The sequence below is a fragment of the Heloderma suspectum genome, chromosome 5 (genome assembly GCF_057233095.1).
Source record: "Heloderma suspectum isolate Gila_16-S chromosome 5, 16-S_ref, whole genome shotgun sequence".
Taxonomy (NCBI): Eukaryota; Metazoa; Chordata; class Lepidosauria; order Squamata; family Helodermatidae; genus Heloderma; species Heloderma suspectum.
Genome location: NC_139462.1, coordinates 58,934,612 through 58,962,411, shown reverse-complemented (window position 1 = coordinate 58,962,411; position 27,800 = coordinate 58,934,612). Strand labels below are relative to the sequence as shown.

Here is a 27,800-nt window from a genome sequence, read left to right as displayed (position 1 = left end):
TATCCATGGGAAGAAAAAATACAAATATATCCTACAGAAAATAGGAAAGATAGCCCCAAAGTGGTGCTAGACATGTAGCCACATGTCTAGGATTTTCTGGGCAGAGTTAAAATCAGCATGACATACAAGAGTATGAATTCACTTCACACAAGTGGCCACTTATATGGAGAGGAGCTTATGTACTTCATGTTCTTGGGAGCAGCCATGCTACCAGGACGACACCTGAAATTGACCTAACACATCCAGGGCATATACTTAGGACCAGGATTCAAGACAGAGTGCAAGAATCAGAGTGTGGGCTGATGACAAATTAGCCACAAAATGCAATTGTTTGGGAATTTCAGTAAAATCAATAGGGCTGAGTTCTTAGAAAACATGCTGAGGATCTGTTTGTAAGAATCCTTTAGTCAAATGGTCTTAAGATTAAAGAATAACAGTATCTACAAACCTCCAGTTAAAAACAGACTACAGGCCTTAATCTAAGCCAATACTCTACAACAGGTAAAATATAAGGAAATATCCCATGACATGTCCAAAGCGCATTTATTTATTTATTTATTTATATTTACAATATTTATATACTACCCAGTTCCCTGTGTGATTTAAGTCTAAAAAAATTTCAACCATAAAAAAGAACTAAAATACAAACACAAAGTCTAAAATAGAATACAAGCAGCAATAGCATAAAACCAAAATAAAACTAACAGCATGAAATAACATTTGTACAAAGTATTTCAACAGTGCTAACAGATCTTTTTAAGATTGAAAAGCCTGGCAAAATAAAAAATGGTCTTCAGCTGGCAACAAAAAGACAGCAATGTAGACACCAGGTTCCATCTCTTACAATGAATCTATCTAATTTTGGTTGGGATGCAAGACTTTGGGATAAGAATGGTTTGGAGACTGAGAGGCAGACTGAGAAGGCTGCCAGGGGTGGCAGATGCTAGGAGACAGGGAGCAAGGTGTTGGGAGGATACAGCTTTATGTGGTCCGCAATCTACCCTGTGCCCCCTAGGTTAGCCTTAGCTGCTGTGGAGGATGCAGTCCCGCTGCCAGCATTGAAATGAAATTCAGCTACTTGTGCCATTGGCTTCTGCACATGGAATGGCGGGGAGCAGGGGGCTGTGCCATCCTGTCCTTCACCTCAGGCACAACTGAGCCCCAGCATGTCTTATTTTGGAGATTAGCTACCGGGCTATCCAGCTCAGGACGACAGCTCTCAAAACAGGCTGCATTTTATTATTTTTCTCTTATTTAGGATTTAGTGAACTTGGCCATTGATTTATACATCTCCTGCTGGGCTCATTTGCTTAGCACCGTAACAGTGAGATCCTATACATATCGACTCCGGGGTAAGGCCAGTTGATTTCAGCAGGACTGAACTCCTTGGTCAAACTTACTCCTAGGTAAGTTGTGAACAGCAGGGGTGGGCGGAACGTAGATCTCTTTATGTTTTGAACTTCAGCTCCCAGGATTCCTGACCATTGGCCATTCTGGCAGGGGCTTCTGGGAGCTGAAGTGAAAAACAACTGGCGAGCTCTACCTTCTGCGCCCCCCCCCCCCCCGTTAGGATTGCAGCCTACGTTTCCCTCGGCTCCGTAGCCGCTTGCTCTACCCGTTCACTTCCGCCTCTCCCTGCCAAGGGTGCTTCTGCCCGCTTTCCGCGGCGGGCAGTAGTTCGCGCCTCTCCGCGCGCACCGCCATTCCGGTGCGCGCGATCCAGCCCGAGCGTGACGCGCTTTCCAACCTCGCCGTGCACCCCATTCCCGCGGTGGCCTCCATGAGACCTATGAGAGCTTAACTGGAGCTGGACCCCTCGTGCGGGGGCCCCGATGGGTGCGTAGCATGCGCGGCTGCCTTGCCTGCTGGTGTCGGGAGCGGGAGCGGCGACCGCCCTGCTGTACCAGCGGGGTCCTGCTTTTGGGGGCTGCGCAAGGAGCTGTCAGTCAGGAGCAGCCCCAGCCCAGGGTGATGTCAGTGGATCAGCTGCTCTGTAGCAAAGCGGCGCGAGCGTGGCCAGAGAAAGCGGGCGGCGGCGGCTTCTCTCGCCTTGCGCGGCGGCCCCTACCCGGTCAATCTGCCCGGTGGGCTCTAGGGGGAGACAGCGTGAAGCACTCGCCCGCCCTCCCCGCCCGGGCGCCGCGAGTGCCGGGACAGCGGGAGCGCGCGCGCGCTCGCGGGCGAGGCTAGCGCAGCCAAGCGAGCTGACTCCCCGGTGGCCGGCCGGCGGGCGGGCTGAGCCATGGACAGTGACGAGGAGACGCTGGAAGAGACCGTCGAGGGTAATTGCGTGGCTTGGGCCTGGGCGAGGGACACACGGAGGGAGGAGCCGCGCGAAGAGCTCGTGGGCGCAGCACTGGGGGAAGGAGGGATGTGGCGCGCGCGTCTGAGGCGCCTTTCTCGGCTGGAGCTCTGCCTACCGCCGCGCTGTGACTGGTGCACGCTGGAGCCCTTCCCCCAGCGGGGTTCTGGGGGGAAACATGGTATCTTCCTGCCCGCCTTCTTTCTCCTGTAGCGTCCGTAGGCGGGCTCGCTCCCTGGCACCCGCAGGGGCAGCTTAGGAGCGGACAGAGCGTGCCAAGCAGGCGGGCTTCCTCCTTCGGCGCTTGGAAGTTGGCCCCGGGTGCGTGGCGCGGCCTGGACTGCCCGCTTTGGGGGAAGCCAGTCACGTGAAGAAGCCCCCACGCAACCGACTTCCCCAATAAGCCCAGGCAGGAATAGCTGCCCCATCCCGAGGGAGGGTGAAGTCGCCCCGTTTCTTGCAAGCAATTTTACCCTTCCGTCCTCCTCCCTTCCCTGGACAGAAATAGTCAGCGGGTGGAGAACGTGTTCGTCCACACCGAAGTGTTCCAGGGTCTTACCATGTTATCATGAGCACGTCTAACTCTTGCGCAAGTTCTGTTAGTAGCAACTTTAGTTGCAGGTAAATTTGTTTGACGTTGGGGGAGGGGCAGTGGGGGATCTTCACCATCCTGAGAGGGTCTTAAAATCGATGCATGCTTGCACGCATACTCTCTCTCAGCCTCTCTGTTGTCTCTGTTCTAAGGACCAGAATAATCTTGGTGTCAAAAAGTTTTCAACAAACCATAAAGGCTGGAAGAAGCTTAATGAAATGTGAGACTTTCACGATGTTATCATTTTTTGATTTATTGATCTGGGGCATTATGAAAGGTGAAAAGATGCATGACTTAAATTACAAGCCTTGGCAAGCTTTAGTGCCCTGGTTTCTTAATTTCCTGCCTTTTTGTTTGATATTATTGTTCCCAAAACATCTTTCTACAATAGCTTTTATTATCAGTGCATATTTCTTGTGGAAAATATTAAGATGTGTGGCACTTTGAAAATGTTTAGGTGGAGACTTTCTGTTCTTTTCGTTAGACTTTTTGGACAGAGGCATAGTTTATCAACTTTGAGTATTCATCTTTGAACACTTCTAGAAATAATATGCCATGTTGTGTCTGTCGGTGGGTTTTAATCCTGAAGGAACCCAAACAGTTCTAATGTAGAATAGATGTGCAGTATGTTATATGTTGGCATGAGTTATTTCACTCTGGTGTGCAAATGAGTAGCTGTGTTACACATTTGGAATGATATAATTTGGGAATAATCACTGTTGGCAATGGAAGCTTCCCTCTTTGGTCCAGTATGAAGTAAGCTTGGCTGCTGACTCAATTCATAAGCTGACTACATTTTAAGGTTGGCTTGTATTCCAAGGAGTAATTAATTCATTATTGAATCCTTCCCCTAGTTATGTGTAAATCCCCTTAAGACTAATGGGAGCGTGCTTGAACACAGCTGTGGACAGGATTGCAGCCTGTATTGTGAAGCATTTTTATTTTATTTTTTTGCATGGAAGATACCGGCACTTTATAAATATAAAGTTAGCTCTATTCTTCTCCAACATAAATAAAAGCAGAACAAAGCTGTTTGAATAATTTTAGGATCAATTGAGGTCATCTGTGCAGAGCTGATTAAGGCATAGTCTCTGCCTATAGAGATAGACAAATAGAATTGGGTAGGAGAAATGGGGACAAACTGAATAATGTATTTTACTAAGGCTGGAAAGCAAGTTATGCAGTAGTGGTGATGCTGGGACCTGATTCTGAGTCCTGACTGTCAGTACTAGGATACATCACTCCATATGTTAGAATAGACACATTTATGAGCCAAAAAGATGCTTAACACTGATAAATTGTGGGTATTTTTAAATGAAAAATTTGGTACACCGTTGCCTATAAATGGTGCCGGTGTCCAGAACATATACTTATTTAAGAATATATAGGAGGAAATGCTTTCTGAGGCCTTCAAAATAAAACATGTCTGCTATAAAGGAAAGACCTTATGACCTTTAATGGTAACACTGCCCCCACTGTTCAGCTGACCACCCATAGACAATGAGCAGGATTTAGCCATTTGAACTTAAAGTACAAGGTAGAAACCTGGTATCATTGTGTGCAGCTAATCTAAAAATGTTGTTTGGTGCTATGGTGCTATGAAAAAAAGTCTTGTGTAAGCATTAATTATATGTGTTTTAAGTACTAAATTATGGGTGAGATCTGTAGTATGCTTACACATACTAATGTATAAAATATATGCTCACTGTACATGTCTGACCACTGTGGTGGTGGTTGTATTTTTTAATTAAGTTCCTTTTATAGTTGAGGTCTGACCTTTGTCTAAACCAGGAGCCCTTCACAATTCTGTTTGGTTTTAAGCTTGGCAGTTCCACTTGGCTTCTCTTTTTGTGTGTGTGTGGGCTTGATTAGCCAGCAGGATTTGATTTAGGAAGATCTTACTGCAGAATTGACAGCACAGTTGGAAACTTGGGAAGATTTCTGGACAGATGGGTCACATGGAATGACCCGGTAAATAGTCCGATACTGACCCTACCAGTGGTGGCTAGTGAATTTTGGCAGTGTTGGAGCAGAGGGCAGAAGTTGTTATATATATACATACATGCACACTTGTAAACAACCACACTAATTTCTATTTTTACTGTTGTTGTTGTTAAAGGCAGTGCGGTCCTGGCATGGGCTGGAACAGATAATTGTGTTTTCCCCCCTAGACAGTTGGGAATGGTATGAGAGACATCTTTTCCTGAGGCATTCACACCAATCCCAGAATCATCTGTGTTCACAGGTTTCTGCAGTGCTTCAGAAACTGTTTTTTTAATTATTACATCAAAGCGTGAGACAAAAGAAACAAGTATGCAAGCCATGGGAAATAATGCCTCTGTTACACCACCTTCAATGCTCTTAAAATCTATTGTCTCTCTTCAGTGTCAGAAACCAAGTGGCCCATCTTTGACTGTCCCATGTGAAAAATCTGGTGTCTGTGAGCCTATCAAACCCTAAGGATTGTGCCCCCCACTCCCATCATTTCATACCCTTCATCTTCTTTCTTGGAGCTGCACTGTACAACTGGGAATGGAGAATTCTGTTTGTGACAACCAGATCCCTATTACATTTTTAATTGCTAAAATTATTAAAATAATTTTGAGCTACTTTAACCCCCCAGTCTCAAATATTAATGTATCTGCCTATGGTGCTGGTATAATATTGTAGCAGTATTGATGTAACCTATCTTGTGATGTTAATCCCTTAGATTCTGCCATGGAATTATTTTATTTACTGCTTATGTAGGAAATGCATTGTACTATTTAATTTTTGATTGATTTAATTTGCACCCCACCTTTCTACCAAGAAAAATGGCATGTAAGGTGACTTACAATCATAAATAAAACTTGATTAAAACAGTAATAAAACAAATGCATTAAAACACAATTCAAAACACAACACCAGCAGAATAAAAACAACATCCAACCCAACAGACCTGCTTACATGTCAAAGGACTTATTGAATAAAAAGGCCTATGCCTGCTGGCAGGAGGACAGCAGAGAGGGAGTGAACCTAGCTTCCCTCAACAGGGAATTCCACAACCTGGGAGTGGCCACTGAGAACGCCCTCTTTTGCATCACCACCAAACATGCCTCTCTGAAGGTGGCCATCTCGAAACAAGGGCTTCTCCCAGGATCTTAAGACCCGGGTAGACTCATATGGGGGGAAGGTGGTCTTTCAGGTAGCCTGGTCCTAAGCCATATAGGACTTTATAGGCTATAACCAGCACTTTGAATTCTTTCCAGAAACAGACCGGTAACCAGTGAAGCTTTGTAATAAGGGAATCACATGCTCCCTGTAACCAGCCACAGTGAACAGTCTGGCCACAGCATTTTGGACCAGATGAAGTTCTTAACAGTTTTCAAAGGCAGCCCCATGTAGAGCATGTTCCAGTAGTCCAATCAGGATGTAACTAAGGCATGTGGCACCATGGTCAGATCAGACATATCTAGGAGTGGGTGTAGTTGGTGCACTAGCCTTAGCTGTCCAAACGCATTCTTGGCCACCACCAAGACCTCATCGTCACAGAGTAGGCTTTAAAGTGAGCTCTAGCCTGTGTTCAATTGGACCTGTTCTGAGTTTTCTGCCAACGTTGCTCTGGTCGACATCCCACTCATTTCATCACCTGCAGCACTCTGGAAAACCAGGGGGCTCATTTGGCTCCACTCATTGGGAGAGGATACTCAGGAGCAATCATGTCAATTGCCTGGGTCATTTCTCCATTCCAGAGGGCAACCATAGCTTCAACAGAATTGCCAGCTGTGGTAACAGGAAAACCCCCAAGAGCCATCAGAAAACCATCAAGGTCCATCTCTGTCCTGGGGCAGTTCATCTTAATCAGCTACCCAGCTGGCCAAAGCTCCAAGTTCCAGCAAGTCTAAGCCCCACAAGGTAGTGATCTGTCCATGACACCTGAACTATAGAGAGTTTTAACAATATTTGAAGACGTGAGATTAAAACAGTAGAATGAGAAGTGTGATTGCTTGGCTCATGCCTAGTTTATCTGTGCAGTTGATTTCCTTTGTTTCAATCTCTACATGTTGTTACTGAAGGGTCTTTTCATTGTCTGGGACCCCCTTTGTTCTGATCCATTCAGAGCTTGCCAGTTTGTTTCTGCCCCTCTTATATCAGGGTTTCGGAGGCTTAGCAAAATGTCATCATGATTTTGAATATGCACCTTAAGTAAGAAGCTGATTTCAAGCTCATTGAAGTATTTTTTTAATAATTCAATAGTCTGTGAGCAAGTCCTGTGTAGAACAAATGTCAACTTCTGTTTAGCAATGCAGATTGATATAAAGTTACAAGTGAGCTTTGCCTGAAGAGTGACAGTTACAAAATTTATGCTTCTTGGATGCCCTGTGTAACTCTCATTCCTACAGATCAGCCACGTAGCAGTGATCTGCAGTCTCTGAATTCATAAAAGAGCCAGTGCTTTTGGTCTGGGTCACAAACTCTTAAGGCAAATATTTGAGCTGACTTTAAAATGCTTGACACTTTATTGTCAGTGTTTCTTTTAGGAGACGAAATAGGAATTAATTTTACTAAAGAATAAAATTGGAATAATGTCGAGTGAATTGTGAGAGATTATAGGATACATGTAGATCAGAACATGTTTCTCATAAGTATCTACAAACTTTTGGGGTACTGTGGGTTGAGATTAGAATTTCTAGGTTCTGTGTGACTGGGTGTGTGCAGAAAGGGAAGTCAAATAAAAACTACAACTCTATAGCAGTTTAGTTATAGCTCCTCCCACAGAAGTGCATTGAATTTTCTGTTTAAATGGGTATTACATCAGAAATCATAATGACTATTGAACTTTCTGGTGTCAAGGAAATTATGTTATGAATGAATTTGAGTTGTTGCTGAAGTCAGATATGGGTGGAGTTGACTCATCAGGTATAGCCACATTCACTTTTCTCATGTACACCATCCACGTTATGATGATATTGGGTCATGTTTCAATATGCCATGGGAGGGATGAAGGGTTTCTTCAACTTCTGTTCTCCACACATCAGAAGTAGGTTATGCAGCCTTGTGGGTAGTAGGAAACAGCCAAGTTTTTCAATCTTTGACATATGTTGCTGTCTTCAGTTCCTTACCATCCCTGGCAAAGTATAGAAGAGAGGATGCTTTTGCTAAGTTTTTGTCTACTCTGTTTTAAGGCCTTTCTGCATCATGAATTGGATGCACTTGCTAGGCAGCTACTTGTAAACATTTTAAATGGTGTGCATTCATAAGACTTTGACTGCATACAGATGTATCTAAGGGTGTTTCTACATTAAGCAAAACCCCACATCCTTTCAGGAGCATCCTGCTTTTGCTTTCTTTGCGGGATTAGGAAGGGCTTCTTTACATGGCAGCCACATGGTTTGAACTGAGGGAGTGCCTCCCTCCCTCCCCAGCATGTGTGCAAAGGAAGAGGGGCAGTCCCCCAGGAAACTTCTGACTTACTTCTGAGTAGACATAAAATGTAAGATTGTGCTGTAAGTTTGCAACCCTCAGCACACTTACTTGGGAGTAAGCCCCATTGAACTTAATAGGGTGCTCTGAAACAACAGAGGATGTTGCTTCTGAGCTTGGTGGGGTGGGGGATCAGATGTGTCTTCCTTCATTGCAGGGAGGCATTTTACCCTCTTCTCCCTCCAATTGAGAAATGCAGAGGCAGGAGACACAATTGGCAGGCAATTCTTGCTCTTGCTCCTGTCAAATCTATACTGACTGCCCCCAACAACTGAAAACAAATGCCCACAGCAGGCAGACAAAGCAGTTTCTTCTGCTCTTGGAGAATTTCCCAGGGAGGTCATGGCACTGCTGTTCCATGGGCTGGAAAAAATACCACATTTTTTGCATTTGGGGAAAACATGATGTAGGCGGGAGGAAATGGCGGGAGACACCCTGGAGGGTAATGGCGTCATCTAAAGAGCCCGCAAACTTCCGAGAGAAAGCCATCTCAATAGCAGGATAAAAGCTCTGTGTGATGAACCCCAAAGCTGCAGCGAGCCTACACTGGATCTGCATTTACTCCTTTTTTTGGATAGAGGTACAAAATCTAAACAGAATCAAGCTTGGTAGAATATGTTCTTCCTGTTACCAGCTCAAGCTGGCTGTGTAGAATGCTGGCTGGCTGGCTTTTATGGCTGGCTTTTTTGGCTGTCAAACAGCCATTTTTCCACCCTCCACTCAGAACAATGATTCAAGGTAAAGGAGGAAGGGAGAAACAAATTGGCTCCTTAAGGCACCAAATAAACAATTTAAGTGGATAGGTTTGATAGTTAGCTGAAAACAAGATATTTTCTTTATAATCTTGAAAACAAAATATTTTCTGAAAACAAAATCATGCGGGGAGAGCAATAATCTATATTGGAGGAATCTGAACCAAGTTTGTGTGGCAGTAGAGATGCTTGTGGGGAATCAGAACTTCCCCTGCAGCAGAACATAAAAACCCCGTTTCATAGAGAGGTACATCGGTACAAAGCTATTGCTATTCCAACTGTATTGGTCTCACCAATCTTCTTTTAATTGTGTGTGTGTTTTAGGAGTGCTTGATGAAGATGGGATGCCACATGGTTTCTGTACAGTCACATATTCATCCACAGACAGATTTGAGGGAAATTTTGTGCATGGAGAAAAGAATGGCCGTGGAAAATTCTTCTTCTTTGATGGAAGGTAGACATTATTATGTACATGGTTTCTTTGTGTGTGTGTGTGTGTGTGTGTGTGTGGGCGCGCGTGTGCGCATGTTTGGTATGTTTACTTGATAACTTGAATGTATTTATAACTTCTATTGAGTTTTTCCACAATTACAATCAAGAAAAAAATAATGCAAAGCTGTAACCCTCCTCTGGCCCATCATCCTTGTTGCTCATTCTTTAAAAGCTAAAACTTGCCTTGAGTATTGTTATAGAATGGTGGGATAAACATTGATGCAATAAATAATTATCACTCTAATTTGTGCTAACTACAGAGTAAGTAATGTTTTTACAGTCTGTCTTGAAGATGAACTGAAAGTGCTGAAAATGATGAATGGCATCAGCAATTTGTTCTATGTGCAGAGAGTTCTCTTTACACCCCTGCAATAGATACCCCATTCCTTTCAGTAGAAAAGAAAGAGGCAATCATATGGCATAAACATGCTATAGCACATATGAGGTTCCTAGCTGGGGCACAAAATCTTTTCATTAACATCTGTTTAATGTCGACTTTCTGTCTAAGTAGGTAATTATTTGTACCCTGCTTTTCTACCTATAGGGCTCACAGAATGGCTTCATGCTACATGAAATATAAACCCAAAAAATACACATCTAAAAGCACAGCACATTTTAAAAACACTACTATAAACTAAAAGCAGTGATCCAAACTACAATAAGCCAGCAACAGTAAAACATCAGACATTAAAAGCCTATCAGGAAAGTTTTCAACAGTGAAAATAATCCAGAGAGGGCGTTTGACAGATCTCCACAGTGAGGGTATTCCAGTGTCTTCCACCACCAAGAAGGCTCTGTCTCTCATGCTCACTCACCTAATGGCCTGAGATAATAGCACAGAGAGCAAGTCCTCTGAAGCTTATGTTAAAGTCCAGGCAGTTCTGTGTGGGAGAGGCAGTCCTTAAGGTAATTGGGTCCTAAACTATTTAGGGAGGGTTCTAATAATGTTTTGCAAAATAGATCAAATAATAAATATGGTTCCCTGTGCTCTATCCTTTTCTCTTTCCCAGCACACTAGAAGGTTATTATGTTGATGATGGTCTGCAAGGCCAAGGAGTATACACGTATGAAGATGGAGGGGCTCTTCATGGCACTTATGTGGATGGTGAACTGAATGGGCCAGCCCAGGAATATGATGCTGATGGGCGATTGATATTCAAAGGGCAATACAAAGATAATATTCGGCATGGAATTTGTTGGATATACTACCCAGTAAGTCTGTTCGACTTTCTCAAATAGACTTTTAAATACTATATGGGTAACTGCAGTAGCAGAGTAGGGGACACAATTACATCTGACGCACTGTAAGACAAAACCTGTAGCATGCCAGGAGAGACAGCCACAAAAGCCGACTGTGTAGCTCCCATCTACAAAGGCTATTGAGAATAAGGAGTTTTATAATTTGGCAACTGTTCGCCTTTCAAATCCTACAGAATCATAAACATGATAGATTTGCCATGCAGTAGATGCAGCTGTCTGTAAACTGTGTGCATGAATGTAAAAAACACTGTCTTGGTTCACATGACATGACAGCCCATGTGGCATATCCACTCATGGGGGCTGCTGCATCATGCTGGGTGCCCACGGCTGCCTGGCTTGCCATGGCTTGTCATGTTGTGTGAACCCATACAGCAGGGGTTGTTTGATGGTTAGAAAAATAACCCTAAAACAACCCCTGCCACCTGGGTTTGCACAACATGACAAGCCCCGACAAATCAGGCGCCTGCAGGCACCATGCAAAAATGGTAACTGTGGGTGCCCATCACAGTGCAACAGCCCCCACAGGTAAATTAAGCTACAGTGGGCTGTCATGTCATGTGAACCAGGTCACTCTGTGCCTTTGCAGCCATATATACTGTATGTTTAGATTTGAGTTTTAACCTGTGAGGCCATTACTTCTCTCTTTGGTACAGAGGCTTTTCATCTTCAGAAATACTTCTGAAATATTCTGAATGAAATATTTGTTCTTTACTGTCTTTAATTTAGAGCCATTATAGCAGAGTTGCTTCTTGTTTTCACAGATGAATAGCTGTATTCAGGCCACTCAAGCTAGTGACATTCTGCCTAAATAAATACTGAATAGGTTCTGCAGTGACCATGTACATGTTTTAGACATCAGTCTGTTCTAACAGAATGTTCTGAATTTAGAAGCTAGAAAAACAAAAGTATGCTGTTAAACTTCTACACTTTTTGGTGTCGTCCAACCCCCAGGATGAAAGTGACCTCTGTGTATAAGCAGTGTAAAAAGACTGATTGTAAATACTAACAATGGTGCATTAATTTCTGGCTATTCCTTAGGAAATAGAAAAAAATATATAACTTACCTGGCAGCCATAACTAGAGATCCAGAGAACCTTGTCAGGAAAGTATTTGTTTTATATGTGTCAAAAATAATGCACAGGCCCATCATAGCTATCATAATCTTGGAAATAAACCAGTAATGGATCTCTAAATTAGGCTTGGAAACACACCAAAACAAGGCTTGAAAGTATGATTTTTATTTTTAACGTACAAAGCCCAGGACAAACCTTTCCTATGCAAACTTGTTTTGTGGTGGTGGTGGTGGTAGAAGAGCAAAAGGATAGTGTTCAGTTATTTTACTTGGCTTTCAACATTTGGCAAAAATAATTTTAGAAGGTTTTTCTTTTTCAGTAGATATATTCCCGGGCTTTATAATAATAGGATTGACATGATGGGAGGAGTACAGCTGAGTGATGTAGCAGTAAATGAAGGATTAAAGCTGTAATTGGCACCTATTAAATCACAATATTATGTAGATATTTTGATGGCCATGATTGTTATTTCTATTTGTTTTGTTGTTGGTTAACCCCACCCCACCCAACACACTATTTTGTCCTAGGACACATGCATAATTTCTTGTACCAACCTTCTGCTTTTTCAGGATGGTGGGCATTTGGTTGGAGAAGTTAATGAAGAGGGAGAGATGTCTGGAGAGAAGATAGCCTATGTATATCCTGATGGAAAGACGGCATATTATGGACAGTTCATAGATGGTGAAATGTTAGAAGCAAAGTTGGCAACCCTTATATCCATAGAAGAGGGAAAGCCACAATTTGAAGTGCTGCCAGGCAGTAAGTTCTCCTTAACTCATAGTGTTGTATTATGTGGCATGCACATACACATAATTTCTTGACAATATCTTCAAGCAGACAAAATGTTTTCACCCCCCCCAGCTCTGTAGCAGCTCTTGTATCTATAGAAATTTGCAAAATAATCTTTATTTTAAAAAAACAGTGATGGCCATGACATGTATTGAGAAAATTGATTGATATGGAGGGTAAGGTACACTGCTCTGAATCAGAATACATTACTACCTTTGTAGTAGTGGTTTAGCATCACTTCATTTAATATTTTGTACCTGGATATGGATAACCTGGGGTACAAAGTATACACACCTTGTGTCAGTTGAGACAAATTTCAGTTGCCACTTTCCTTAGAAAACTCCATAGTAGTGTGTCCTGATTCTTTCCCATTTTGTTTGGTTTGTTTAAAGTATTTATGTGCCACCTTTCAAGGCAAAATCCTCCCAGTTGCTGTTCCTATATACTTTGCCAAGAAAAGTGGTAATGTAAGCATGGATGTACCACTCACAATTATTGTGGGTGTATGTGTTTTGAACTTGGATATACATACCCAAGAACAAAACATAGAGTGAGAAGCAGCTCTGGGAGCTATCTTAATCTGGCCTAGTATCTTAAGAGTTTTCTCCAACATTTTCCTTTTCACCTTTGCAAATTATAGTAATCTCTTTATGAACAAGATGCAAAATAAGTGGTGGGGCAGTATCAAACAGAGCTCTTCCGTATGCGGCCAGGACCCCCAGTTCCGGTCTCCTCCCACTTGCGACTGTGATATAGCACTTCCTGGGACAAGCCCTGAAATGAGTGGAAACATTCATTTCTGGAAGAGGCAGGTTATGCCTTCCAGAAACGAGTATTTCTGCTCATTTCAGGGCTTTCCCCTGAAAGCGCTACCTTGCAGCTGCAAGAGGTAGAGGCTGAGCATGCAAGGCCCCTATTGGATCCTTTTAGAGTTGGCCTGCTTTCTGTGATTCCCCAAACCCTGAGCCAACATTTTGTTTAGCAGGTGAGTGTGTAGGTCCTTTCTTGGGCAGCTGCTTGTTGAATGCCAATTCATGATCTTCTGCTTTACTCCAACCCACCACACCTACTGAAATCAGATCTCCTGCTGCATAGGGGAAGGAAGGAAGGTGGGGAGCAATCCCTTGTGCCCTTGTCTAGCCACTGCTACCATCAGGGATTGCTCCCAGAATCCCAGTGCTCATGCCCTACCTGCAGGTATTTTGTGTTCCCTTGAGGGGGGAATTGTTGCCCCTGTGTTTGACAATAGGGCTAAATGTAAGAGAAACTAAGGGGCATGGGGAAATCCATTTGTTTTTAAATCCTGTAGATCAGTGATCCCAAACTGTTTGGAATGAAGCTTTGGGCACAACTTACACTTTGAAAGTAGAAAATAATTGCACTTTGTACAAGACTGATGGCTTTCAGAGTACAGGTCCAATTTTAGAATTTGGTTACTAAGGAAAACATTTCTTATCAATCTTCAGACATCTAGCTTTCTTACCTGCCTGTTCCACATGTAATTGTAATGTTTATTGAAGAGAAGCATCAAAATCTTGATATTTAAAAAACATACAAACAAAGAATATAATTTTATGTTCCCGATTCTTATATTAATTGAGGATTGAAGGGAAATATGCTATTTCTTCCCCCCCCCCTTAAACAATGTGATCTTACCTTAGAATTCTAGTTATAGAAGTATATTGGTTTTATTTACTGAAGTACTAAAAGATGACTTGAGAAATTATTAGCAACTTTGGGACACCCAGCTTAATTATTTGCAGAGATACTGATTGCTTAAGTTCCATGGACTTCAGTGATATTTAAATGTTTGTAAATGTTGTTGAACGGAGCAAGGGTGAAATTGCAGGGAGGAGAGGGAAAGAAGTGAGTATACAGCATTTCTGTGCAAAATGAACCTCCTTTCAAATTTATTTAAAATAATTTGGAAGGCATAATTTTTAACTTGTATAAACCTGAACTCATCTTTGTAGCAAAAAGGATTCCTGTACCCTACTTACAGTTGGGAAGATAAATGAAAAAGGATGGGATAATTGTATGCAAAGTGCTATTTTATTTAATATTAGAACAGGCCTAAATAAGATTTTTTTTTCCTCTTGTTTTGAAAAGCGAAATTTCCTTTGATTGTATACTGAATGCATAACACTTCAATAAGTGAGAGACCTGCGTTTTAATATTGTCCATTAATTTCCTGTACTGATTTTTTTTAGGCCCAGTGTACAGTTTTGATAAATCTACTTCATCCTGCATTTCTACAAATGCACTTCTTCCTGATCCTTATGAATCAGAGAGGTAGAATAATTTTTTTATATATAACTTTGCCCCCTGCTTAAATATTTGCAAAGAAACTATTGGGTAGTTCTGCTTTGCATTTTAGGACACTATTCAGCATCCCTTCATTCCTGGAAATGGCAAACAGAAATACTTGCGGGTAAATGGCATGTCAGATTAGCCCTTTAATTTGATGGTTGTCTTGCATGGGCTTCATTGAATTGAAATGTTTTCCTTAAAACATGTGAACATGAAAAATATAATGAGCTTCCGCCACACATTAAAAAAACGTGGTTGTTCAGGCACGCATTTGGGGTGGCTTAGGGTATTTTTAGAAATATGATGTTTTAATGTGAAATGTTATTGTTTTAAATTGTTGTATTATTGTACGTTGCCCAGAGTGGTCGGGTGACCAGCCAGATGGGCGATTAAGAAATTTAATTTATTTATTTATTTATTAAAACGGCAGGAGACCACTGTTTTATCTTTTTTTTAAAGTTACTTTTAAGGAACTTAAAGTACACGAAGGAGGAAATCAAGTGTTTCTTCTTTCCATCCCCCCAAAACACAAATCTAATACTTGCCTTTGGTTGTTCAGAAGGTGATCATTACCTTGCAAAGTCAGGGTTGAAAGGGCAGAGACTAGTAGGACAAAGTGCTTCTATACTACTTATTGATTGAAACAAAGACACCTGATCACATTTGTACTAGCATGTCTTCCCATGGTCTAATTTTGTTTCCTATTCTGTTTTGAGTAGTCCCTTTGACTAATGAGTTTTGTCAAACCGTGCTTTGGCTTTTTCTGTGCAAAAATATTAGGGCCCAAAGAGAGGAGAATTAAGTACCATGCGTCTTTATAGAGACATAATTGACTGATATTTAGCTGTGCTATATCTTAATTTAGAGCTGCTTTATCTTACTTCGAAACCTTTTAAAATATGTTTATATTTGCTCTGACACTGGAAATGTTCTTATTTATCTTTCTCTGCTGTTTAGGGGTAGTTACTAACTTAACATAGAGGTTATTATATTAAAGAAACTTGCTGAATAACCTCTACATTTGGGAAGTTTTGAGCATCTTTGGACAGATTATGAGCAGTATGCTTTACTGTCCCTGTGCTAGCAGAACAGTCTGCTAGCACAATAGGCACTAGTGGTTCCTGAAACAATGGGAAACAAGCAGCAGCGCTACTTTTTTGGAACGGGGCTGGTCAGCGGGGCTCACAGAAGGGAGCTCCACTGACCTGAACTGTTCTGGAAATGAGCATTTCTGGGGTTATTTCAGGGACCACTTGTTCCTGTTGCACTAGCAGTCCATTCCACTGGCACAATACAACCAGTGGAGGGGCAGTGACAGTATAGGATACTGCCCCATGCCCTGAAACTTTGGAATACTTGTTTAAGCAGGACTGCAGAGTCCTGTTGTACTTATATTGATGGTAGATGCTGGAGCTTCCATCTAAACAGTAAGAAACCTCCCCCCCCCCCGACCAATTAAACATCATCATCATCGCCATTATTATTATATTTACTTATACCCCATCTTTTTCCCAGTACCGGGACACAAGGCGGCTTACAAAAATTAAAACATATACAATAAAAACATATGAAAATATACAAAAGTTAAAATATAAATTAAACAACAGTACAATTATAATAAAACATTAAAACAGCATTTTAAAACAGCATTTTAGCAGCTTACCCCCAGGTTCCAACTATGTCCCAAACATGACTCCAAAATTAACATATCTAACTGAATTTTGTTTGTAGATTCTCAATTGTACAGCAAGTCATATAATCTATCTTAGAAGTATCAGTGTGCATATATGGAGTAGCATGACATTATAGTTGATTTTTACGCTTTCCTTTTGTCAGGGTAAATGTAGATACATCTCTCATTTCCAGTGCTGGAGAAGGGTTGTTTACTAAAGTAGCTGCTGAAGCTGGCACAGTTATGTCCTTTTACAATGGCATACGAATTACACATCAGGAGGTAAAGTGAAAAGAGAACTTCATTGCTGTTTCTGAAATACTCCATTTTAGAAACTTCCTTGTTGCTTGTTAATCACGCTATACTTGGGTGTGGTGTTCAAATGTTCTTTTATTCACAAGGACTGAGTATAAATGCATTGATTTTATGATACGTTTGGTCTAGGATTCTGGAGCCATTCTGGGAACTCACTAGAATTTGGAACATACAAAAAACTCCTAATAGCCACTCATAACTCTGGGGTGAAACCCCCCCCCCCATCTCCTGGATCAGGGGTGGGCAGAAAGTAGTTCTAGATCTACTGGTGACTTCCTGCAGATCAACAAGGATTTCTGACTTCCAGTTGCTTACTAATAGCGGCAGCAAAATGACTCCCCTCCTGCCTTAAATTGTACTACTGAAATGAAAAAAAAACACAACACTTTGGGTAACCAGGAGTGGTTTTGTCTATGAAATGGCTGTGAGATCCATTCAGTGCTGGTACTCAAAACAAATTCCTGGGCTTAGAATTGTTTAATTCAATGTGTGTGTTTTGCACCAGGCCCTGGCTGGTGGATCTCAGGGTACTAGTAAAAAAAAAAAACAAAGTAGGTCCCATAAGTCTGATGTTTGCCAACCCTTGTCCTGGATGACCTGTGGCATGAATGGGGAGCGGGGGGAGCACTACATTATAGAAAGAGAAAATAAGGTTAAATAAGATATTCGCTTTACGTTGAAATATCTCTGTCACTTTTAGAACTGGCTTAAGTATCTTCTCCTTCCCAGTTTGTTTGGGAAAATACTAAGAATGAATTTGTCTACTCCAGTGATAGCAAACCGATGTGCTAAGTCTGCTATGAAATTGATTTGTGTGTCAGGGGAAGGGGGATACTTGCCATAAACAAGACTCTTGGAGTGGCTTAGTCTCCTCTTTTCTTGGATTTGACTTCTTATATCACACTTGCCAGCCAGGTTGAGTACCACTGGTCTACTGTCTCCCTAAAAATATATAATACAAGAAATACATGTACCATCTTTGACAAAAATGGAAAACTGACACTGCCATACTGCCTATTTCAAATACTAGGTGGACAGCAGGGACTGGGCTTTGAATGGAAACACAATATCCCTTGATGATGAACTGGTCATAGATGTACCAGAACCCTACAACCATGCAGCCAAATACTGTGCCTCGTTGGGACACAAGGCAAATCACTCTTTCACACCAAACTGTGTTTATGAGACGTAAGTATTAAACTTCTATTTGATACTAGATGCTGCTTTTGAAATGTCAGGACGGATTCCAGTAATGCACTGTTCTATGCAATAAATATCCTTGTATTAAAAGATAAAATCCAACCATCACTAATACAAGTGCCTGGGAAAGTGTTGCAGTGTACAACGGAAAGCAAGGAAAGCATTCCTGGAAAAGGACACTGTCTTGCCAGGATACCCTCGTGCTCTAAGCACTAGTACCAAAGGTTTTCCTGTCCCAAATGGCTGCAGTACACAATGTGAGAGGTGGGTCTCAGGATCATTTTTGAAGATATTGAGGTGCAGCAACATGCAGTTGAAAAGAGCATCCTCTGTGACATTGGAGAAAATCCTGGGGAATGCGTTTTGGACCATATATCACTTCAGTGGTGGTCTTAAAAATATATTTTTATCTGAGCCAACTCCTTGGCTTGCTTGTGCAATTAAACTAACCCTGGGATAGCCAGCCATTCAGTTGGGGCAGTCCAACAATTGTTCCTGTTAACTGTGTGAACAGGCATGGCGTAAAGCTCTGTGCATGTGGCTGCATGCCAAAACCTCTGATTCTCTTAAATGGAGCTGTATGAATATGCCTTCATCTTTGTTATGCCCTGTGACTAGGAATGTAGGCCATCCATAGCACAAACGGGATGGCTTGGTGGGAAAATGTGGTTGTCTTACAGACAGGAGTCTGGGGAGAAGAGAGCACAGGAGCAAATAACTGCAATAAATGGTTTTCCATAATTTAGATTTTTGGGGCACTGTTGAATAAAGGTTGTGGTGGATAAGCAGAGAGGCAAGGCATGAGGTCATTTGGAAGACGCAAATCTACACCAATAATGCATTACTTACAGTACAAGCCACCAGCTGGTTATTTCCAAGGAAAACCTAAGTAATTGCTTTCATTTTGTGCATCCTCTGCAATTCTATTGTTAAGAGTACTTTTGTTGCTGCTGTTTTATATCAAGCAAACAAAAATCAAGTAGCCTTGATTTTCTTTTTCTCTTAATAATTTTTCTCCTATCCTTTAAATCTCATGGGAATATGTCCTGAAACTTGTGCTCATGCAAAGTAGATAAGTGGTTTTCCACATTATGTTGAATTTCCGGAAGTCTTCTGTTACTCCAGCATCAACCCAGGAAATTCACACAAATAGCTTTTTTAAAGTTTGTTTTTAGAAGGTCAGTGTCTTACAAAAATATTCAGGATAGCCTAGCGTTGCAAATATGTTTTAATGTAAGTTAAGGCAACACTTCAGATAAACTCCGCTGGGCTCAAAGACATTGGTTGTTCTCATCTGGCATCCAGAGAACTGCACAATGCCATCTGCAAGGTCTGTCTTTTGAATGGCAGCCTCCATTCTGCATAGTGAGGGCGCAATCCTATCGGGATAGGCGGCCGCCTCTGAACTCGGAGGCAACCACCTATCCAGTGCAGGGCAGGAGAAGCACAGAGGGGATTGTCCCCTCTGTGCTTCAGCTGCCCTGCATTTGCAGCTAGACAGCCGATTTCGGCTGTCTAGCTGTGGGAAGGCGGAGCAGGGGAAGTGGCTGCTGGACAACACATAGGATGTGTCATACTGGCATTTCCACCTTCCCCACCCTGGAACGCTCCCTGGAATGCCCTGTTTTCACCGCTCCACACTCCTCTTCTGAGCGCGGGGCCATTCTGAGCTGCTTGCAAGGCAGCGTGGGAGGAGGGGAAGGTCAGTTCCCTGAAACCGACGTATCCTATGGCCATCTAGCCGCTGACTAGCGGCCATAGGATTGCTCCCTAAATCACTGTTGAAACTGAGTGGTCTTTCCAAAGCAGGTTGTGACTTGCCAAGGGGAGCTTCTTTTAAAAAAAGCAAAGAACAGACAACAACCACTGGGCATGTCTAAAGTAGTTCTTTGGATTCTAGCCCTTGTGGAAATGTGGATAAGACCTTGGAGTAAATGTAACACAGCCTTGTGGCAGCGTAAATATTTAACACATTTCTTGGGGCGTAAGCCCTCATGGAATCAAGCCCATTTGATCAGATGTATTGCTATAACAGGCTGACATGGCTACCACTCTGATTCATCCAAACATACCGGATGTTCTCAGTCAAGGTTTTCAGTTCCAGGGAATCAATTTGCATAGGGTTGCACTGGTCCTAAACAGAAATGTGAGACTTGGAAAGCAATCAAGAAGTAATGCTTTAATGTTTTTTTAAAAAAATATTTTTTTAAAAAATGTATTTACATATTTGTAGTGTTGTACACCACCTTGGTGATGCCTGTGGAAAGGCAGTTTATAAGTATAATAAATACATAAATAAAATGGATAAAGAGCCAAATAAACATTTTAAAGAAATGCATGGGACAGATTTAAAACTTGCATGAAAACAAGTAAATACTTTTCTTTTTCTGATAATAACAGTATATGTCTCCTTACTTTCTAGGTTTGTTCATCCTCGATTTGGGCTGATTAAATGTATTCGCACTATTAGGGCTGTGGAAAAAGATGAAGAATTAACAGTGGCTTATGGATATGATCACAATTCCACTGGACAAAATGGGCCAGAAGCACCAGAATGGTATCTGGTGCAACTGAAAGCCTTCGAGGCTTCCCAGAAAAAGTGAAATGCAAACAGCTGCTCAGTTCAGAAAACTGGATCTATGCACTACCCTTGATACTGGAATCAGGACAGTCAGGGATTGTTTATACTGATGTTCTGGAACCCTTCACCCTGTGTCAGAGAAGGGTGTTTTTGGTTTTTTGTTGCATACTAACAAGTTTTAACCATTACCTTAGAGCACATGTTAAAATTTTAGCTAGTGTTGTGAAATAACTATTCAATATGCTATAGAAAGCAGTGTGATTTATTTGGCAACCATTCTGTATCATATGCAAAGTTGTCAACATCTAGCAGAAGGGTATAAAAAGATTGGAGTTTTACCTACCATACAGTCTAGTTGTTACTGTGCAACTGCCTTTTGTACACATGCCATTTTGTGATGGTATTATAACTGTGCTGTTTTTTATATTCTAGAAAAGTAGCATAATTTGTGCTCTTAAAACCTTTGAAGATATTGTTTTAGAACTATTTCTAGGTTGGTGCGCAGGAGAGTGGCCTTTGTAGCTTCTTTCTTTCTTTCTTTCTTTCTTTCTTTCTTTCTTTCTCCCCTCACTGTCACTTCCTTAAAAGACAAAGACCGCACAAAGGTTTAAGCAACAATGTTACATTTAGGTTTTTATGCTCTGTGTACAAATGAACTTTAGAAATGTGCCTAAGAAAACCAGAGCTGGTGCAACTTTAATTACAATAATTGTACTTGAATAACTTCTACTTGTGGTACGTGTACGTTTATCCCCCCCCCAAAAAAAAACCACCCTGAAATCGAGAGGTTAATTATAATTGGTTTGGAAACAACTGATTCAACATTGTACCAAAAGATTGCTTGCTTGTGAAACCCTCTTTCTTCTACCTTTCCCTTTACTGCTTTTAAACAGTGGGTTCTAGGGATTCTGAGAGAGAAGTGTATTAATCAGAAGCAGGGTTGTTTGATAGATAGGGACTGTAAAACAACCAGAGGGGTCACACATTGGAGCCCTGTTTACTATATCAGATATCGTATAAGAGTGGAAGAAAATGAACAGTAATTTGAAAAGTTAAGGGCCAAACCTGAATTTCTGTGGTAAAACTAATTACATGTACGTATATGTCAGATAGTTTTTATGGGGATTATATTTTACAGTTCTTAAGTAGCATTTATCTGTGATCAGTAAAACAGTATCACAGAAAGCATAGGCTTTTGAGGGTCTGCAGTTCAGCTATCATCTTGGCATCCGCTTTTTAAAATGTATTGGATTGCATTGTCACTTTTTCCTGTAGAAAAAGACTCTTGCATATGCTCTTTATCTGCAGGTTATCATCCACTTGTAGAGAGAGTGAGAGAGGGGGCAGAACCAAATACAAAAGGTACAGGGGAGGCAAGACTCAAAATGGTATTGAAAAGCCTTATTAGAATAACGCAACAAGTTGAATTCTTGTGCCCCCAGAAAGGTTCCCACAAAGCACGTTGGGAAATTCACTATTTTAGTAATGTTCCCTATATTTTTCAGTACCATTCTGAAGATTGCTTCTCTCTCCCTCTCTCATCTACTTGTTTACCAGCATTCTAGCAGATCAAACCTGAAAAGGCTTCACTATTTTTCAGTTTCTAGGTTAGGTTTTCAACGTGGAAAATGCATAGGAATGAACTAAAAGAAAAAAGGTGGATGTTTAGTATTGGAGAATTGTTATCACTCTGATAATCACTGAATGTACTTACAGAGAGAGCTTTATTTATTGTTCACTTTATTTCAAAAAAGGAGCCTTTTCTGGAGGAGATGATTAGGCTTGCACAGTGAATGAACTTTGAAAAAGGATTTTTTTTAATGCCTGCCTAAGATTTCATGGCAAAAGAACAGTGAATGGAAGCTTTGTTGATTCTGCAACTTTTCACTTTCACACGTCTTTTCAGCGTATTCAAGTATGGCAAAGAGCCTACACAGATGAGATTTCATTAACTCAGCTGGGCTTTCTGAGGCTGAATTGATCCTCCCTCATAGAAGTGAACTGACAAAGGCTGAAATCATAATGCTGTATCTGTAAATTGGTACAAAGCGAAGAGGAAAAGTGACATGCAACCTACCTATAAGCATTTAAGTAAAACACAAATTGCTGTTAGTTCACGAACATGTTCACAGATAAAATACTACTGATTTTGATAGAGCACTCTCTGGGTATTGGTTCAAATGAAGCTACTCAGTACCCAGGCAAGAGGCATGGTCTACTTCAAATATCTTTTCTGGGTTTGCCTGCATGGAGTTCTTTTGACATCGTACCTTGGATTCTAAATCTGCAATCCTAAACACATTTATTAGGGAGTAAGTCCCATTTAACGCATTGGAACTTATTTCTTAATTAACATGCTTAGGGCCTCATTGCATATCTAATATTACAATAGTTGCTAATCTGCATAATTACTGACATCACTGTTGAGATGCAGGAATACTAGAATAATTACTCTTGATTATAATATGGTTTTACTGTTTTTCTATGCTAGTAATGGAAGAATATGCTTCCATCATAAAAAACAAATTTCTGTGCTCTTTAGTGCACTCTGTGGTCTATTAAGGCCAGGATGTGCCGCAGGCTGAACCCTTTCTTTCTTTCTTTCTTTCTTTCTTTCTTTCTTTCTTTCTTTACTTTGTAATATCTAGTGTCACTTGCAGTCCTCTTTTATTTCTTCTTTTGCCTTTCACAGACTGGTAGCTGTTTGTAGGCAGTGGTAACAGGTGGTAAAATAAATTAGTTTCTTCCTAGGAGATGTGAATTTTGGGCTGGAATATGGGCAAGGTAATCTATTTTGTTTCTTAAGCTTTGTCTTCGGCTCAGGACCATTCTGGTTCAGAGAGCTCCATCTGGTGAAACTGTCATGTAAAAAAAGATCTTTAAGAAAAGAGTTGGGGCATCTTAGAAATCTATGCTGACACTCATAGCAGCAATGTGATTCTGTAGACTTCAATGACTAATGCTCATCAATGTATTTTTAAAAACTTCCAGGGAAGGAAATTCTGCAACTGCCCTGCCAGTGTGTTCCATTGCCTGTTTTTAGAAGTAGGAAGTGTTTACTGATAGTCAACCTAAGCCTGGTTAGCTGCAAGCTAAGCCAGCATTCTTCAGTGTGAAGATTTATTTTTCTGCTTTGTGGCAGCCTTTGGGTACTTGACAACTGCAGTGGAGCTTCCACTCCACTACCGCCAGCTTTAATCTTTTGTCTAATGCAATACAAGTCAGGCACACCATATTAAGAGTCTCCTTAGGAGAGCTCTTGTCCTGTTGGTGTGGGCAGTTTGACTTTGCTGTCAGAAAAATGACAGTTTTACAAATTCTCTTGCAAAACAACATACCCCTCAAGGTGCATGATTTGACTATATTAGCGTAGCACTTCTTAAAAAGAGAAAAAAGAACGAAGAGGGTAGCAATGTCTAAATGGGGCAGAAGTGGATTATTTTGATTAATGTTTGCCTTTTAAAGCTAAAGAGCAAGACAAAAGCCAAGCATTTCCTTGCTGATACTTCCATGTAATTTAGATTCTGTCAGTGTGTATTAGGGCAGAATTATACTTTCCTAAACAGGAGAAAAATTATTGGAAGTTGTTTTGTCTGCTGATCTTCCTATGGTTGCTATGACTTCTTTATAAGAATTGCTTTGCTGGATCAGATAAAGATCCATCTAGTCCAGCATTATGTTTTCTTACAGTGACCAGTTAAGATATCTCTGAAAGCTTATGAGCAAGGTATTGAAGGTGATGGCCATTCCCAGAATCTTGGATCATTACAGCTTCTAAACACGGACATTGCATGTAACTGTAATTACTAGTACTACTGGTGGATCTGTCTTCCATGAGGAAGTTTTTACTTTTAAGACCAGTTCCAATCAAGCAGAATGAGTGAGGGTGTGGGGGTGGGCAGAGATACACTGGCTATTATCAAGAAGTGTGATGGAAACTCTGTGTGTGCAGTAGGCTCTATCCTTTTCAAAAAGGAGCTCCTCCTTGCTTTGAACTATACTTTTGCTGTAGAACAGTTTGTGGGAGGTGTAAAGATTGATGGTATTTGTCAATACGGAGTCACAAAAGGTGATTCTTGTTCATATGCTATATTTGATGCTCAAAAGCCGTACATTTGAAAAATGGTGGTAGTAATTTTTAGCTTCATCTTTTGGTGATTTTCCATAACAATTACTGTCATATTAGTGCTTGGTGCTACATAAACCTTATCTCAATTGTGGGAAGTTAGTCTATAGAAGTAAAACTGAGAAAGTCAGCTTGAATTAGGTTTGGAAAACAAGCTAATGAGAATTTAATGGGTTGCAATATAGAGTACAATCTCCTTCCTCTCTATTCTGCAGATTTTTGTCCTATAACTGACCAGTAATTGGGTAAGCACTTTTAAAAGGTCACTGAAGATCTTGTTTTGAGTAAGTTGTATGTATAGCAGCTACCTCCATGGTCTAGGAAGTCAGGTTTAGAGGAATTAACAGAGACTTTCATAATTTCTAAACTCTGTTCTAGTTTGAAATGTTGGGAGTGTGGCATGCAGTGCTTTTAATTAGTTCTACATGAATCCAGTGTCTTTGGTGTGTGACTTGGCTCTTACGAGCTATAGGTAGGGTGTTAGAATCTAAATAGTCGGTGTAACCTATCTGTGTGGGAGGGGGGAGAGGGGGTGGACTTTACTACAGCAAAGTCTGTTTCCTAGCACATGGTAATGTTTTTTCCCATACACCTTATAACTTATGTTCTTATCTGCTTGGGTGAAGCTGCTGTAGGCTATTTGCTTGGTTTTCATTTATTGGTGGGCAAAATACTTGGGTGACCTCTACCATTTTGTTAACACTTTGTTTTAGTGACTGTGGCTTGATACAGTCTGTGCCTCCTTTTTTCTGCCCAGGAATTATGTGATCTATTTATATACACTTTCCACTGTATGCAGAAGACTGTTCCTAGATGGTTCCTGCTACTCAAATGGACGGTATATGTCTGTTTAGGCTCCTAGGGTTCAGTATGTTTACTTGTACCCAGACAAGTCTATAGGAGCTTGAAAGGTCATGCTCTAGCAACACCCAAAATCTCCCTTTAAGACTACTATGGGCTCTCTCAAAGATGTTATTAATGCATACATGATGACTGCATGATCTTGGCTCCCAAATAAGCAGCCTTCCCAAGCCTGCAGATGTTTTGGACTTCAACTCCCATCAGCCCCAGCCAGCATGGCCAATGGGTCAGGAATGCTGGGAGTTGTAGTTCAAAACATCTGGAGGCCATCAGGTTGGGGCAGGCTGCAAATAACCATGGGGAAATTAATCATAGCTTCTTCCTAGAGCAAGTTTTCTTCTGCTTTTGACTCCTGGTGCAGAGGTCTTTGGACTTTAATCTGGTGCAGAGATAGTCATCATAAGACCCATCAGCCATATTTGACCTCTGCAAGATTTCCCTTTGGCCCAGCCCCAAACTAGTACTATATGGTAACTGTGTGAAGGGATGATTATTCTGCAGAATAGGAGATGAGTCTTTCTGTGCAAAGGCCCTGGCAAGCTAAACTTAGCCCATGGGGCCTGCGTTGCCTAGCAGTGATTGGTGCAATCAGTACTCGGTGAAGTCTTCAACATTTATTTTCTGAGCTTATATGTATGCGCCTGTGAAACCAAGAGCCTTGTTGATTCTTCTGCATCTCATATGTTGCTTCCCCATTGGGTGAATTATGGTACAAAATATCTGTGTGCAAACTTTTATTAAAACTAAAATGTTTTCAAAGCATCTGTAGTGGAGCACAAATCATAACTTCACCCAAGTGGTTATGATTGTGCAATCTTATAATTCATATGTTGGTGATATATTGGCTTTAGCCCTGTTAGTAGCAATAGAACTATTATTTAGGAATACTACTTCACTAGCTGAAGAATAGATCAGTTGCAAGATGCCTGCATAGATCAAAGATTTTGAACATTATCATTTCTTATTGTCATCTGTTTCTACAGCAAGACACTTTTTTCCTTTTTAAATGTTTTAAATTTAAAACCAAAATGTGGACAGGACTATAGTATTGCCTATTGAAAAGCAATGAAATATACAAGCCATAAAATTATAGGTGGAAGACTTTACAAGATTTTAGACTGTGTGTGTGTATGTAGATCATAGTTGTATGAAAATTATTTTAATGGAAGAATGCATATATAAAATACATGATTAAGCCAAGACGTATACTTGTATTTTTTTTAACACAACAGCACAGAAGTTCAAACAAGCAGATGGAACATTTTAAAATACAGAAATTAAACAGATGTTTAAACTGATCAAAACATATATATAGCTTTTTTCATTTTTATTGTCAAATGTTCATTAATATACAGACATCTTTGACGCTTCTAAACTTTGCTTCCTACTAAACATTCAATAGCAACAATAAGCCATATGCTAATAGTTGGGGTGCTAGATAGTAAAAAGAAAGCAAATTGTTATCCACTTTTGCAGGACTGTAGATACAGCCATTTTGGAAAATGCATGGATTCCAATATGACAGATATGTAAAAATATTAACCTTCTCTTGCATTTTGTATCTAAACCTTTTAATATCATATATGAGAGTGTGCATTTGGTGTTGGGTTTTTTGAGGTCAGTGAATGCATTTGTGAGCATTATGTTTAATTTTAAATTAATATTGTATTAATATTGTATTAGTGGCTAATGTGTAGCTGATGTCATGATCCTTGGAAACTGAGGGAAATATGCAAAAGACACCAAATGGCTTTAAACTAGTCAATCCATTCTTGGAATTATAGTGAGAAACAGCTTGAACATATAGACCAACTTAGGTCTTAGCAATAGGGTGAGGTTTTATCGTACTTTGTGGTAAAGGAGAAAGAAAGGGCCATTACTCAATAAGCATAAGAACCCTAATATGAACCCCATTTCTTCTACAAGGTATTTGAGAAATTGGGGTTAAGATCAGATCTAGAATGTGGAAAATAGTGATAATAGATATTAAGGGAAGGAATTTAGAAAATACA

The 27,800-nt window shown here is 40.8% G+C and overlaps 1 protein-coding gene across 2 annotated transcripts; it reads left to right on the top strand.

The window, feature by feature from the left end:
* Positions 1–1,663: 1,663 nt before the first annotated feature.
* On the top strand, positions 1,664–26,987 carry SETD7 (SET domain containing 7, histone lysine methyltransferase). Of its 2 annotated transcripts, none has more exons than XM_084856109.1 (8): positions 1,664–1,836; positions 9,434–9,563; positions 10,612–10,813; positions 12,504–12,693; positions 14,934–15,015; positions 16,870–16,987; positions 18,051–18,208; positions 20,643–26,986. In XM_084856109.1, the coding sequence occupies exons 1-8, from the start codon at positions 1,833–1,835 to the stop codon at positions 20,821–20,823; spliced, it is 1,065 nt and encodes a 354-aa protein (XP_084712235.1). In that variant the 5' UTR covers positions 1,664–1,832; the 3' UTR covers positions 20,824–26,986. The 2 variants fall into 2 exon arrangements, with proteins under 2 accessions (XP_084712235.1, XP_084712234.1); XM_084856108.1 differs by lacking the exon at positions 1,664–1,836 and adding an exon at positions 2,179–2,282 and having other exon boundaries at positions 20,643–26,987.
* Positions 26,988–27,800: the final 813 nt, after the last annotated feature.